Source organism: Oncorhynchus masou, chromosome 16, assembly GCF_036934945.1.
Source record: "Oncorhynchus masou masou isolate Uvic2021 chromosome 16, UVic_Omas_1.1, whole genome shotgun sequence".
Lineage (NCBI taxonomy): Eukaryota > Metazoa > Chordata > Actinopteri > Salmoniformes > Salmonidae > Oncorhynchus > Oncorhynchus masou.
The window spans coordinates 18,226,744-18,241,307 of record NC_088227.1 but is presented as its reverse complement, the minus strand read 5'-3'; the positions used below and the strand labels follow the sequence as shown (position 1 = coordinate 18,241,307).

Below are 14,564 nucleotides of genomic sequence, written 5' to 3'. Positions count from 1 at the left end.
ATCTCTCTCTCTCGTCAAATCTCTCTCTCTCTCGTCAAATCTCTCTCTCGTCAAATCTCTCTCTCTAGTCAAATCTCTCTCTCTAGTCAAATCTCTCTCTCTAGTCAAATCTCTCTCTCTAGTCAAATCTCTCTCTCTAGTCAAATCTCTCTCTCTAGTCAAATCTCTCTCTCTAGTCAAATCTCTCTAGTCAAATCTCTCTCTCTAGTCAAATCTCTCTCTCTAGTCAAATCTCTCTCTCTAGTCAAATCTCTCTTTCTAGTCAAATCTCTCTTTCTAGTCAAATCTCTCTTTCTAGTCAAATCTCTCTCTCTAGTCAAATCTCTCTCTCTAGTCAAATCTCTCTAGTCAAATCTCTCTAGTCAAATCTCTCTCTCTCTAGTCAAATCTCTCTCTCTCTAGTCAAATCTCTCTCTCTCTAGTCAAATCTCTCTCTCTCGAGTCAAATCTCTCTCTCTAGTCATATCTTTCTCTCTCTAGTCAAATCTCTCTCTCTAGTCAAATCTCTCTCGCTAGTCAAATCTCTCTCTCTCTAGTCAGTCAAATCTCTCTCTCTCTAGTCAAATCTCTCTCGCTAGTCAAATCTCTCTCTAGTCAAATCTCTCTCTCTAGTCAAATCTCTCTCTCGCTAGTCAAATCTCTCTCTCGCTAGTCAAATCTCTCTCTCGCTAGTCAAATCTCTCTCTCGCTAGTCAAATCTCTCTCGCTAGTCAAATCTCTCTCTCGCTAGTCAAATCTCTCTCTCTCTTTAGTCAAATATCTCTCTCGCTAGTCAAATCTCTCTCGCTAGTCAAATCTCTCTCTCTTTAGTCAAATCTCTCTCTCTTTAGTCAAATCTCTCTCTCTTTAGTCAAATCTCTCTGTCTTTAGTCAAATCACTCTGTCTTTAGTCAAATCTCTCTGTCTTTAGTCAAATCACTCTCTTTAGTCAAATCTCTCTCTTTAGTCAAATCTCTCTCTTTAGTCAAATCTCTCTCTCAAATCTCTCTCTTGTCAAATCTCTCTCGTCAGTCAAATCTCTCTCTTCAGTCAAATCTCTCTCTCGCTAGTCAAATCTCTCTCTCGCTAGTCAAATCTCTCTCTCTCTAGTCAAATCTCTCTCTCTAGTCAAATCTCTCTCTAGTCAAATCTCTCTCTCTAGTCAAATCTCTCTCTAGTCAAATCTCTCTCTAGTCAAATCTCTCTCTAGTCAAATCTCTCTCTAGTCAAATCTCTCTCTCGTCAAATCTCTCTCTAGTCAAATCTCTCTCTCTCTAGTCAAATCTCTCTCTCGCTAGTCAAATCTCTCTCTCGCTAGTCAAATGTCTCTCTCGCTAGTCAAATGTCTCTCTCGCTAGTCAAATCTCTCTCTCGCTAGTCAAATCTCTCTCTCGCTAGTCAAATCTCTCTCTCTCTCTTTTGTCAAATCTCTCTCTCTTTAGTCAAATCTCTCTCTCTCGTCAAATCTCTCTCTCTCGTCAAATCTCTCTCTCTCTCGTCAAATCTCTCTCTCTCTCTCGTCAAATCTCTCTCTCTAGTCAAATCTCTCTCTCTAGTCAAATCTCTCTCTCTAGTCAAATCTCTCTCTCTAGTCAAATCTCTCTCTCTCTTTAGTCAAATCTCTCTCTCTAGTCAAATCTCTCTCTCTAGTCAAATCTCTCTCTCTCTAGTCAAATCTCTCTCTCTAGTCAAATCTCTCTCTCTCTCTTTAGTCAAATCTCTCTCTCTAGTCAAATCTCTCTCTCTAGTCAAATCTCTCTCTCTCTAGTCAAATCTCTCTCTCTCTAGTCAAATCTCTCTCTCTCTAGTCAAATCTCTCTTTAGTCAAATCTCTCTCTCTAGTCAAATCTCTCAAATCTCTCTCTCTAGTCAAATCTCTCTCTTAGTCAAATCTCTCTCTAGTCAAATCTCTCTCTTAGTCAAATCTCTCTCTTTAGTCAAATCTCTCTCTCTAGTCAAATCTCTCTCTCTTTAGTCAAATCTCTCTCTCTTTAGTCAAATCTCTCTCTCTTTAGTCAAATCTCTCTCTTTAGTCAAATCTCTCTCTCTTTCAAATCAAATCTCTCTCTCTAGTCAAATCTCTCTCTCTTTAGTCAAATCTCTCTCTCTTCAGTCAAATCTCTCTCTCGTCAGTCAAATCTCTCTCTCGTCAGTCAAATCTCTCTCTCGTCAGTCAAATCTCTCTTTAGTCAAATCTCTCTAGTCAAATCTCTCTCTCTCTCTCTCTCGTCAAATCTCTCTCTCGTCAAATCTCTCTCTCGTCAGTCAAATCTCTCTCTCTCGTAGTCAAATCTCTCTCTCTCGTCAGTCAAATCTTAGTCTCTCTCGTAGTCAAATCTCTCTCTCAAATCTCAGTCAAATCTCTCTCAAATCTCTCAGTCAAATCTCTCTCTCTCGTCAGTCAAATCTCTCTCTCGTCAGTCAAATCTCTCTCTCGTCAGTCAAATCTCTCTCTCTAGTCAAATCTCTCTCTCAGTCAAATCTCTCTCTCTAGTCAAATCTCTCTCTAGTCAAATCTCTCTCTCTAGTCAAATCTCTCTCTCTCAGTCAAATCTCTCTCTTTAGTCAAATCTCTCTCTCTCTTAGTCAAATCTCTCTCTCTAGTCAAATCTCTCTCTCTTTAGTCAAATCTCTCTCTCTCAAATCTCTAGTCAAATCTCTCTCTCAAATCTCTCTCTTTAGTCAAATCTCTCTCTCTTGTCAAATCTCTCTCTCAAATCTCTCTTTAGTCAAATCTCTCTCTTAGTCAAATCTCTCTCAAATCTCTCTCTAGTCAAATCTCTCTCTCTCTCTTCAGTCAAATCTCTCTCTCTCAGTCAAATCTCTCAAATCTCTCAGTCAAATCTCTCTCTTTAGTCAAATCTCTCTCTTGTCAAATCTCTCTCTCTCAGTCAAATCTCTCTCTAGTCAAATCTCTCTCTAGTCAAATCTCTCTCTTTAGTCAAATCTCTTTAGTCAACTCTCTCGTCAAATCTCTCTCTCTTTAGTCAAATCTCTCTCTCTTTAGTCAAATCTCTCTCTCTCTCTCAGTCAAATCTCTCTCTCTAGTCAAATCTCTCTTTAGTCAAATCTCTCTCTCTCTCTAGTCAAATCTCTCTCTCTTTAGTCAAATCTCTCTCTCTTTAGTCAAATCTCTCTCTCTCTTTAGTCAAATCTCTCTCTCTCTCTCTAGTCAAATCTCTCTCTAGTCAAATCTCTCTCTCTAGTCAAATCTCTCTCTCTAGTCAAATCTCTCTCTCTCTAGTCAAATCTCTCTCTCTTTAGTCAAATCTCTCTTTAGTCAAATCTCTCTTTAGTCAAATCTCTCTCTTAGTCAAATCTCTCTTTAGTCAAATCTCTCTCTAGTCAAATCTCTCTCTAGTCAAATCTCTCTCTTTAGTCAAATCTCTCTCTCTCTAGTCAAATCTCTCTCAAATCTCTCTCTTTAGTCAAATCTCTCTCTCTTTTGTCTCTCTCTTTTGTCAAATCTCTCTCTTTAGTCAAATCTCTCTCTTGTCAAATCTCTCTTTAGTCAAATCTCTCTCTTTAGTCAAATCTCTCTCTAGTCAAATCTCTCTCTTTAGTCAAATCTCTCTCTCTCTCTCTCTTAGTCAAATCTCTCTCTCTCGTCAAATCTCTCTCTCTTTAGTCAAATCTCTCTCTCGTCAGTCAAATCTCTCTCTCGTCAGTCAAATCTCTCTCTCGTCAGTCAAATCTCTCTCTCGTCAGTCAAATCTCTCTCTCGTCAGTCAAATCTCTCTCTCGTCAGTCAAATCTCTCTCTCTCTCAGTCAAATCTCTCTTAGTCAAATCTCTCTCTAGTCAAATCTCTCTTTAGTCAAATCTCTCTCTCTCTTTAGTCAAATCTCTCTCTCTAGTCAAATCTCTCTCTCAAATCTCTCTCTCTAGTCAAATCTCTCAAATCTCTTTCAGTCAAATCTCTCTCTCTCTTCAGTCAAATCTCTCTCTCGTAGTCAAATCTCTCTCTCTCACGTCAAATCTCTCTCTCGTCAAATCTCTCTCTCGTCAGTCAAATCTCTCTCTCTCAGTCAAATCTCTCTCTCTCTCTCTCTCTAGTCAAATCTCTCTCTCTAGTCAAATCTCTCTCTCTCTAGTCAAATCTCTCTCTCGTCAGTCAAATCTCTCTCTCTAGTCAAATCTCTCTCAGTCAAATCTCTCTCTCTCTTTAGTCAAATCTCTCTCTCTCTTTAGTCAAATCTCTCTCTTTAGTCAAATCTCTCTCTTCTCTTTAGTCAAATCTCTCTCTTTAGTCAAATCTCTCTCTAGTCAAATCTCTCTCTAGTCAAATCTCTCTTTAGTCAAATCTCTTTAGTCAACTCTCTTAGTCAAATCTCTCTCTCTAGTCAAATCTCTCTCTAGTCAAATCTCTCTCTCTTCGTCAGTCAAATCTCTCTCTCGTAGTCAAATCTCTCTCTCTCTCGTCAAATCTCTCTCTCGTCAAATCTCTCTCGTCAGTCAAATCTCTCTCTCGTCAGTCAAATCTCTCTCTCTCTTCAGTCAAATCTCTCTCTCTCGTCAGTCAAATCTCTCTCTCTCGTCTTTAGTCAAATCTCTCTCTCTCTCGTCAGTCAAATCTCTCTCTCTCTCGTCAGTCAAATCTCTCTCTCTCGTCAGTCAAATCTCTCTCTCGTCAGTCAAATCTCTCTCTCTCGTCAGTCAAATCTCTCTCTCTCGTCAGTCAAATCTCTCTCTCTCGTCAGTCAAATCTCTCTCTCGTCAGTCAAATCTCTCTCTCGTTAGTCAAATCTCTCTCTCGTCAGTCAAATCTCTCTCGTCAGTCAAATCTCTCTCGTCAGTCAAATCTCTCTCATCAGTCAAATCTCTCTCTCTCTCGTCAAATCTCTCTCTCGTCAGTCAAATCTCTCTCTCTCGTCAGTCAAATCTCTCTCTCTCTTCAGTCAAATCTCTCTCTCTCGTCAGTCAAATCTCTCTCTTCTCTCTCTCTCGTCAGTCAAATCTCTCTCTCTCGTCAGTCAAATCTCTCTCTCTCGTCAGTCAAATCTCTCTCTCTCGTCAGTCAAATCTCTCTCTCGTCAGTCAAATCTCTCTCTCTCTCGTCAGTCAAATCTCTCTCTCTCTCGTCAGTCAAATCTCTCTCTCAGTCAAATCTCTCTCTCTCTAGTCAAATCTCTCTCTCTCGTCTAGTCAAATCTCTCTCTCTCGTCAAATCTCTCTCTCTTCTCTCTCGTCAGTCAAATCTCTCTCTTTAGTCAAATCTCTCTCTCTTTAGTCAAATCTCTCTCTTTAGTCAAATCTCTCTCTCTTTAGTCAAATCTCTCTCTTAGTCAAATCTCTCTTTAGTCAAATCTCTCTCTCTTTAGTCAAATCTCTCTCTCTTTAGTCAAATCTCTCTCTTTAGTCAAATCTCTCTCTCTTTAGTCAAATCTCTCTCTTTAGTCAAATCTCTCTTTAGTCAAATCTCTCTCTCTCTCTAGTCAAATCTCTCTCTCTTTAGTCAAATCTCTCTCTCTTGTCAAATCTCTCAAATCTCTTCAGTCAAATCTCTCTCTCAACTCTCTCAGTCAAATCTCTCTCTCTTTCAGTCAAATCTCTCTCTCTCTCTCTCAGTCAAATCTCTCTCTCTTCTAGTCAAATCTCTCTCTCTCTCTCAGTCAAATCTCTCTCTCGTCAGTCAAATCTCTCTCTCAAATCTCTCAGTCAAATCTCTCTCTCTTTAGTCAAATCTCTCTCTCAAATCTCTCTTTAGTCAAATCTCTCTCTTTGGTCAAATCTCTCTAGTCAAATATCTCTCTCTCTCTAGTCAAATCTCTCTCTCTCTCTTTAGTCAAATGACTCTCTCTAGTCAAATCTCTCTCTTGTCAAATCTCTCTCTTGTCAAATCTCTCTCTAGTCAAATCTCTCTAGTCAAATCTCTCTCTCTTTAGTCAAATCTCTCTTTAGTCAAATCTCTCTCTCTCTCTAGTCAAATCTCTCTCTCTTTAGTCAAATCTCTCTCTCTTGTCAAATCTCTAGTCAAATCTCTCTTTAGTCAAATCTCTCTCTCTTGTCAAATCTCTCTCTCTTTAGTCAAATCTCTCTCTTTAGTCAAATCTCTCTTTAGTCAAATCTCTCTTTAGTCAAATCTCTCTCTTTAGTCAAATCTCTCTCTTTGTCAAATCTCTCTCTTTGTCAAATCTCTCTCTTTGGTCAAATCTCTCTCTTTGTCAAATCTCTCTCTTTGGTCAAATCTCTCTCTTTGGTCAAATCTCTCTCTTTCGTCAAATCTCTCTCTTTGGTCAAATCTCTCTAGTCAAATATCTCTCTCTCTCTAGTCAAATCTCTCTCTCTAGTCAAATCTCTCTCTCTTTAGTCAAATGACTCTCTAGTCAAATCTCTCTCTCTTTAGTCAAATGACTCTCTCTTGTCAAATCTCTCTCTTCAGTCAAATCTCTCTCTCTCCAGTCTGCCCCATAGAGGCAGGAGCAGGACCCTAAAACCCGATGGCAGCTCCCTTTAATTGAGTCCGTTTATTCCCATGTAGTAAACACAGCAGTGGAGAAAAATGTGTTTCCACTATAACAATAAACAGCTTTTCTAAAAGGCATCTATGGGCCCCTAATTACTCACTCTGAGTATTCTCGCCTAACAAGGCAGCTGCTCCAGAGTAGTCATTCTCTACAGCTCTCTCCCCAAACAATCAAAGCTTTGCTGTGTTGAAACGTTCACATCACACTGAATCAGAGTGCGGCCTGGGGGCGGAGTAATGGCTAACGGCAGATGTGCTCCATGTACTGCTGTTGTGCATCTTTTCTCGTCCCCTCGTGTAAATCCGCGAAATAAAGGAAAGTAATTGTATCAAAAGTTTAATTCAAATGCCTTTGTGTTGCGTGTTTAATGGAGCAAAGTAATTGTATGTTAGTCAGGGCGGCTGTGTGTCTCGAGGCTTTTATTATATGGTGTGTCCTTAATGGTTTACATCTCATCAAGGCCGGCATACTCTTTAAACAGTTATGGCTGTTTTTTCCTAAATACATGTCACCTATTGATTTAGCATGAGGACTACAGGCTCATGAGTTATGACGCAGTAATCGAGACCCCATTTATTGTGTTTTCGGTCCTATACTCACCATTGTGTTTGCACTGTTTTCATATTTAGCAAGCTACAGATGTAGGATCTTAATTTGATCAATGTTGCAAGAGAGCTTTCCTGCAATAAACGTGTCGTGCATTTGAGGTTTACAAAGGCTTCTGAAGTCTGGCATTTCCACTTAGAAATGTCAGGCTTGATTTTTCCCTTACGAAAAATGTCCATTAATTATAATCCACATAATAATTCACATTTCCTGTAATTCAGGATTATTATTCTGCTGTGTAGCAAAGTGGCTCAAATTAAGATCCTACATCTGTCGTGTGAAAAGCAGGGGCATAATGTTCATGCTGCTGCATGAATACATTGTGTGATAGACAAGGGAAACCACTGGCTGCTGTGAAAGGGCCTTGATGAACCACAGGCCCTCTCCTCTCCGTCGTAATCTATCATTCTCTTTTATCTTTTTTTTTTCTTCTCCTCCCCTCCATCATTCTTTTATTTCAATGGAGAGTCTGCGGCTCCATAGTACACGCTAATCAGCCATGAGTAGAGGTCACCGGCACCATTCAATTCAAATCCAACCTATTATATTATCGATTTTTCTCTGTGTTTCTATCCTCAGGAAAGTAACACATCTAACAATAGGTCCCCTCATATTTTTCCTTCAAGTGGGTTTCAATTTGAAGGCTAATTAAGTTGACCCGCATCCGTGCCATGGATCACATTATACCCAGCTGACATTAAATCACAATCCTGACTCTCGGTAGACCTGCCACTCACTCCCAGGGCCTGACGGCTTGGAGTTAAGCCCTTCACTGACGTGTCTGATTCTGTGTGTGCGTGAGATCTCCACAGTAGCATCTCCACAGCTGTGTGTGGGTGGCTGGCTGAGTGTGCTCCTCTCCTGCGATGCGACGCCTCAAGAAGGGCTCACTGTCTCATTAGCACCTCTCCATCTCCCCATCCTCGTCAGATAGCTATTTTCATCACCTGCTAAATTCAAATACAGCCTGGATCACACGATGTCTCATCAGAAGGGAACATGGCTAATAAGAACAGATAAAGAAATTAGGTGAAACTTCCAAGTGTTAGATCTACTGCAAAGCGTTAAATTGCTGCGTTGGAGTCCAATGCTATTGAACACTGCCAGTTTCTCTTCAACTTAAACTTGATCCTCAGAATCAATTCAGTCCATTCATTTATATTTGCGTTAAATGTCGGAGGGCAGAGTTCCGAATTTGCTGAATTGCGTCATCAGGCTTCTCATTACTCATCGACATTTCTTATATTGTTCACCTTTTATAAATTCACAATATCCTTATCACCTAACCATGCAATCAAATCAAGCTGTAGGTTACATTTGAGGAATAATGACACTTGATTGCACTTTGAATGCAAATGTGTTTGTTTTTAAGTATCCTGAAAGTGGAGGAAATCTATTTATATTGCAGAAAAGCATGCGCATACATGGTACAAATAAGCAAAACTATCTCACTACACTTCCCTTTAAACTCCAATCAGAGTCTGTGTAAACAGCATTGGTGAAGGAGACGGGTTTCTGGGGGCCTGTTAGGGTTTCTGGGTCATGGGTCAGGTTGAGGTTATCCCTGGTCTGTACTCTATGGAGGTTTCTCTGGCTCCCTGGGCCCCTGAGGTGGGTGTCTAATGATCCATAATGCATTGAGGTCAGAGGAGGCCAGAACACACAGTCTCCCAGGCAGGCTAGACACAGGGTGAGAGGCAGAGACTGGTCAGACTAAGGGCCACTAGCAAACAGATGACAAAGACACTTGATTTGTGGCTTTATATTTAGCCATAACTTCAAAATGGTTTATTTGGGATTTTTTCAAACATAATGCAATTTTAGTTTACAATAATGCGATGCATATTTAATCTCAGATTATTTTATTTTTTTAATGTATCTTTACCCCACTATGACAGCACTTGAAGTACATTTTATAAAGAGATGGGCTATGACAAAAATGAATCTCAGAAATGATGCTTGAGCCATTGAAATTCTTTTCTCTGCTGAGCTTCGAACTTTGACTATGACTGTGCCAGGCATGAAATCGGATTAACCCATAAAGAAAATAATTGAAAAGCCTCTAAAGATTGGCCTTGAAGTAGCAGGAGTCAATGGAGATGAGAATGATGCCACATCTTCACCAGGTGACTCAGAGATACATCAAGTTATATCTGCCTCAGGGGGAAATCCATTGACACCAGAGAGAGAGGAGATGGAGAGAGAGAGGAGATGGGGAGAGAGAGGAGATGGGGAGAGAGAGGAGATGGAGAGAGAGGAGATGGAGAGAGAGGAGATGGAGAGAGAGGAGATGGAGAGAGAGGAGATGGAGAGAGAGGAGATGGAGAGAGAGAGGAGATGGAGAGAGAGAGGAGATGGGGAGAGAGGAGATGGGGAGAGAGAGGAGATGGGGAGAGAGAGGAGATGGGGAGAGAGAGGAGATGGGGAGAGAGAGGAGATGGGGAGAGAGAGGAGATGGGGAGAGAGAGGAGATGGGGAGAGAGAGAGATGGGGAGAGAGAGGAGATGGGGAGAGAGGAGATGGGGAGAGAGGAGATGGGGAGAGAGAGGAGATGGAGAGAGAGAGGAGATAGATGGAGAGAGAGAGGAGATAGATGGAGAGAGAGAGGAGATAGATGGAGAGAGAGAGGAGATAGATGGAGATAGATGGAGATAGATGGAGAGAGAGAGGAGATAGATGGAGAGAGAGGAGATAGATGGAGAGAGAGAGGAGATAGATGGAGAGAGAGAGGAGATAGATGGAGAGAGAGAGGAGATAGATGGAGAGAGAGAGGAGATAGATGGAGAGAGAGAGGAGATAGATGGAGAGAGAGAGGAGATAGATGGAGAGAGAGAGGAGATAGATGGAGAGAGAGAGAGAGGAGATGGAGAGAGAGAGAGAGGAGATGGAGAGAGAGAGAGGAGATGGAGAGAGAGAGAGAGGAGATGGAGAGAGAGAGAGGAGATGGAGAGAGAGAGAGGAGATGGAGAGAGAGAGAGAGATGGAGAGAGAGAGAGGAGATGGAGAGAGAGAGAGAGGAGATGGAGAGAGAGAGAGAGGAGATGGAGAGAGAGAGAGAGGAGATGGAGAGAGAGAGAGAGAGGAGATGGAGAGAGAGAGAGAGAGGAGATGGAGAGAGAGAGAGAGGAGATGGAGAGAGAGAGGAGATGGAGAGAGAGAGAGGAGATGGAGAGAGAGCGAGGAGATGGAGAGAGAGCGAGGAGATGGAGAGAGAGAGAGGAGATGGAGAGAGAGAGAGGAGATGGAGAGAGAGAGAGCGAGGAGATGGAGAGAGAGAGAGAGAGGAGATGGAGAGAGAGAGAGAGAGATGGAGAGAGAGAGAGAGAGCGAGGAGATGGAGAGAGAGAGAGCGAGGAGATGGAGAGAGAGAGCGAGGAGATGGAGAGAGAGAGAGCGAGGAGATGGAGAGAGAGAGCGAGGAGATGGAGAGAGAGAGAGCGAGGAGATGGAGAGAGAGAGAGAGCGAGGAGATGGAGAGAGGGAGAGCGAGGAGATGGAGAGAGAGCGAGGAGATGGAGAGAGGGAGAGCGAGGAGATGGAGAGAGAGAGCGAGGAGATGGAGAGAGAGCGAGGAGATGGCGAGAGAGAGCGAGGAGATGGCGAGAGAGAGCGAGGAGATGGCGAGAGAGAGCGAGGAGATGGCGAGAGAGAGCGAGGAGATGGCGAGAGAGAGCGAGGAGATGGCGAGAGAGAGGAGATGGCGAGAGAGAGGAGAGTGGAGAGGAGAGAGGAAATGAGAGAGGAAAGTAAAGGAGAGAGAGGAGATGGAGAGGAAAGGAAAGGAAAGGAGAGGAGAGCAGAGAGAGGAAAGGGAAGGGGAGAGGAGAGGAGAGAGAGGAGATGAGAGGAGAGAAAGGAAAGAGGAGAGGAGAGAGAGGAAAAGAGAGGTGAGGAAAGGAGAGGAGAGAGAGTGAGCTCAGAACCCTGTGCCTCTGTCTCAGTGGGACCAGTTAAAGCAGCCCTTGGGCAAGGACGAAGGACGGTGGGCCCTGGGACAGAGGAGGCGGAGAGGGACAGACACGGGGGATGAGAGGTTGAGAGAGAGATGGGCAGAGTGGAGGACAAACAGTCCCTGAAGATGTGTATTGGAATCGGAGCTTGAGAGTATATAGAGATCTGAAGGCAGAGCTGTGGGTAAAACAGAGGGGTGAGCGATATTACTACAACAACAACAACAGCTGGCCTGACATCCAGAGCAGTGTGTAACCATCACAACATGGGGATGGGGAAATTAGAGCAATAAGTACATTATACTGAGTATGGTAATTGTCAATGCAGAACTAAATGAATGCCACTGTTGTGAATAGTGCATTGATCATTTTTACCTCTAATTACTGAGGGAGTTTTGTTTGAGAGTGCCTCAGTGAGTGTTCTCCAGGCTTTACTCTGAAAAACGCTGTGAAATCCGTACAGTATTACTGGCATGCTGATAGATAAACTGTAAACTTATTGACATTAAAGGAATCCCTGTCATGTAGAATCGTTTCAAATGTGGCCCTGTTCAAATGATGAAGTGATCCTCAACTAAAGAGGCATACTCGTTTCACATTGTGATATTTGCTATTCATTTCTAATTTTGACCAAATATATTTGCCCTTGGATATCCGAGTTCCTGTTTCCACAGAGGGAATCGAATTAGCGCGTAATAGCGATGGATTCGTTAGGATTTTGCGGGAAGACTTTCAGTCTCTGAACATGGAGCTATTAAAGCTGTAGTCCCCCGTATTCCATGTTTATAGAAATACACTTAAATAATAAAAATCCTCGAATTATGAGTCAATAGCAGTATTACGGCAATCTCTGTGAAGCCTGTGTTTAGTGTAATGGTTTAGGGCATCCACATCGTATTAGCCCGGCCTGTAGATCGATAGTTCCTACAGAATACGGTGATCCCGTAAAACTGTGGTTGGAGGAATTAGCATAGAAATATGCATTCCTCGTTTAAAATGGATTTGCAAGTCCCATGAGGGTTAACGCTGCAGCCCAAGTATTTTATTAAACGGGTTTTATTCAATCAAGCCCCCAAGCACAGAAGACAGATGGGATAAATATACATCATTCATATTTAACATGGCAGTCTGAAAACATAAGATAAAGTTGGCAAATCCCGGAGAACAAGATCAACGGCTTCCTCTACCTCTTCAGAGAAAACTAGCCACACTCGCGATTCATCTGGGCACTCTTATGAATACCAAACCGATTCTATGCACAGATGTAGCCTTTTGTGAGCTAACCTATATAGTGTAGCTACCTATCAGAAGAAGCAACCCCCCCCCCCCCACACACACACACACACACAACCTTCTTTCTCAGGAACGTTGTCTTGTTACGTGATTGTGTATCGTTGTCTTTGAGAGTCAGGTCTGATTGCTGTCATTCATCCCAAGGGCCCTCCACAGCTGATACATGGCTGATTACTGAGTGTATAATAGTTATACTGAAAGCCTGTACTTTGCCACTCTGTCTCTCTCAATATGTTCCTACGAGAGCTTTTTACCACACGACTCCTAAACGACTCTTAAGGTAACCAAATGCTCCTCGTTTAATCAAGCCCTCGGCTGCTAAATGATTTTTCAAATGGCCCCATGAAGGGCTCTCCTGAGCCAGGAGGCTGGGCTCCGTGCTGTGCGGCCCTGCCAGCGATACGCTGTCACTATTATCCTGCTATGACACACCAGGCAGGGACGGTTACAGCGAATAGGAAATAATGTTGCATTGAAAAGGGCCCATTGAGCCGCAGTGATGTGAGTCCACAGCACCTCGAGTCATCCGCTGCCGCTGCAAAATAATGACAAGGGGCCCTGTCGAAAGCGCGGCCAGGCCCACTTGCTCTTGAGCAGCCAACCCGAGGCGAGGCTAATCTCCAAGTCAACAGGTTCCTATCAATAACTTTCTGATTTGATGAATGAGGCAGCAGCCAGTGAAGTTCAGGAGGGAGAGAGAGGGCGGTATTAACCCCTTAAGCTTGGTGTCAAGAGCATTGCAGGCATGCAGGCAGGCAGGGGGAGTTTTAGTGAAGATGCATCACACCACACACTCTGGCTGGCAGCCTCCCAGAGAGAGAGACAGTGAAGAGGATTACCCTGAGATCCCTCTCAGGTGGCCACTGCTGACAGTTCACTTCTGCCATGTGTGTGTTCCCAAATATTATAGGACATACTTTGCAGCAGGCAATCTACCAATAACGCTGGCCGCAGAGAGCGAGAGAAACAGCCATCAGTCGTTTCAAATAGAAACACCGTCAATAACCAGAGATATGGCGGAGGCATTTTATTCATAAGATGTCATATTATTGCAAAATACATTTCTCCATTGTGTACCTACACTGTAATTATTAGTAGGACAAGTGTCATTGTGAAGTGGTTCTTTGGGCAGAAGATACTGCCAGGCAATTGTGGTGTTTTTAATGTCTCATTGGCCTTCGCCCACATACTCGACAGAACAAGGTTTTTCATCCAATAATCAGAGCAATATTTCCTCCTTAAAATTAATAGTCCTTCAATAATAGTGTCTTTCTCAAAGTAGCCTACAGAGGAGTGGAATGTGAGGCCCGAAATAGCAAAGATTGGCCTTCTATGGATGAGTTGTTACGGAGTGCTAAAGAAATGCAATTATGTTTCAAGCAGAGAAGAAGGTTAAGGTTACTCTCTGGGTGCGTCAGGATGAATTGATTAAATGGTTTGCTCTTCTTTTCACCCAGCATGAAAAAGGGACTCCACTCCAACAATTTCTAGCCAAACCCATTCAAACATACTGCACCTGAAATACTTCAGCTTGTGATTGAATAGGTCCCCACACAGTCAGAGGTGTTGACATCCGAGCCAGTGGATGGATTGTTGGAGTTTGGGACTGCAGCAATTGACCACATCTCTCCCTCTTTCCCCCTCTCCCCCAGACAATGAGCAGTCGCTTTTCCCCCCATGGCGTCATCCTCACAGATGCTGTCCTCAGTCTGGACGAGGACTCCGTCTTGTCGACCAATGAGGTAGGAGGATGGCTTATTATTCCCCCTCTGTCTCCTTATGCTACCTGGGGCTTTAACGTTCAAAGACCAGATTCAATCAATCCTCATCTAGCAATGTTATTCAGTATCTTACCCATGCACTCTTCTTATTGTGAGAACTGGAAGGTAACTGTGAGGGAGTCTACCTGGTAGTACACGTAGAATTTTATAGTACCCAAAAACATTCTCTGATTTCATTTGATAATGGGGAGAAAAGAAAGCTAGGCCGGATCGAGTCCCAAGCCTGTGTGTGAAAATTAGCCAACAATTAACACTGTGATCAGCTTCAGCATTTCCTGTCTCTTATCTGACATTGACACCCACAACAACACCACAACAACACCAACTGGTGAGATTGAGCAGCATTTGAAGAAGTAACAGAACTTCCAGACAGTTTCTTGGAAGTAGTCCCTCTCCCAGGGGTGTGGAGATGAACACCAACCGACTTCCTTCATCTTCAAAGGAACTCCTTGTTTTGTTTGTAGTCTGTTGTTATGCAGAGCGCCGTGT

General features: G+C 42.9%; 1 protein-coding gene across 1 annotated transcript in view; it reads left to right on the top strand.

Moving 5' to 3' along the window:
* LOC135557591 (exostosin-1-like) overlaps nt 1–14,564 on the top strand; it is a 257,815-nt gene that overhangs the window by 219,728 nt on the left and 23,523 nt on the right. The window contains exon 9 of the mRNA XM_064991004.1: nt 13,947–14,036. Coding sequence (XP_064847076.1) covers nt 13,947–14,036 — 90 coding nt within the window. The remainder of the gene's footprint in view (nt 1–13,946; nt 14,037–14,564) is intronic.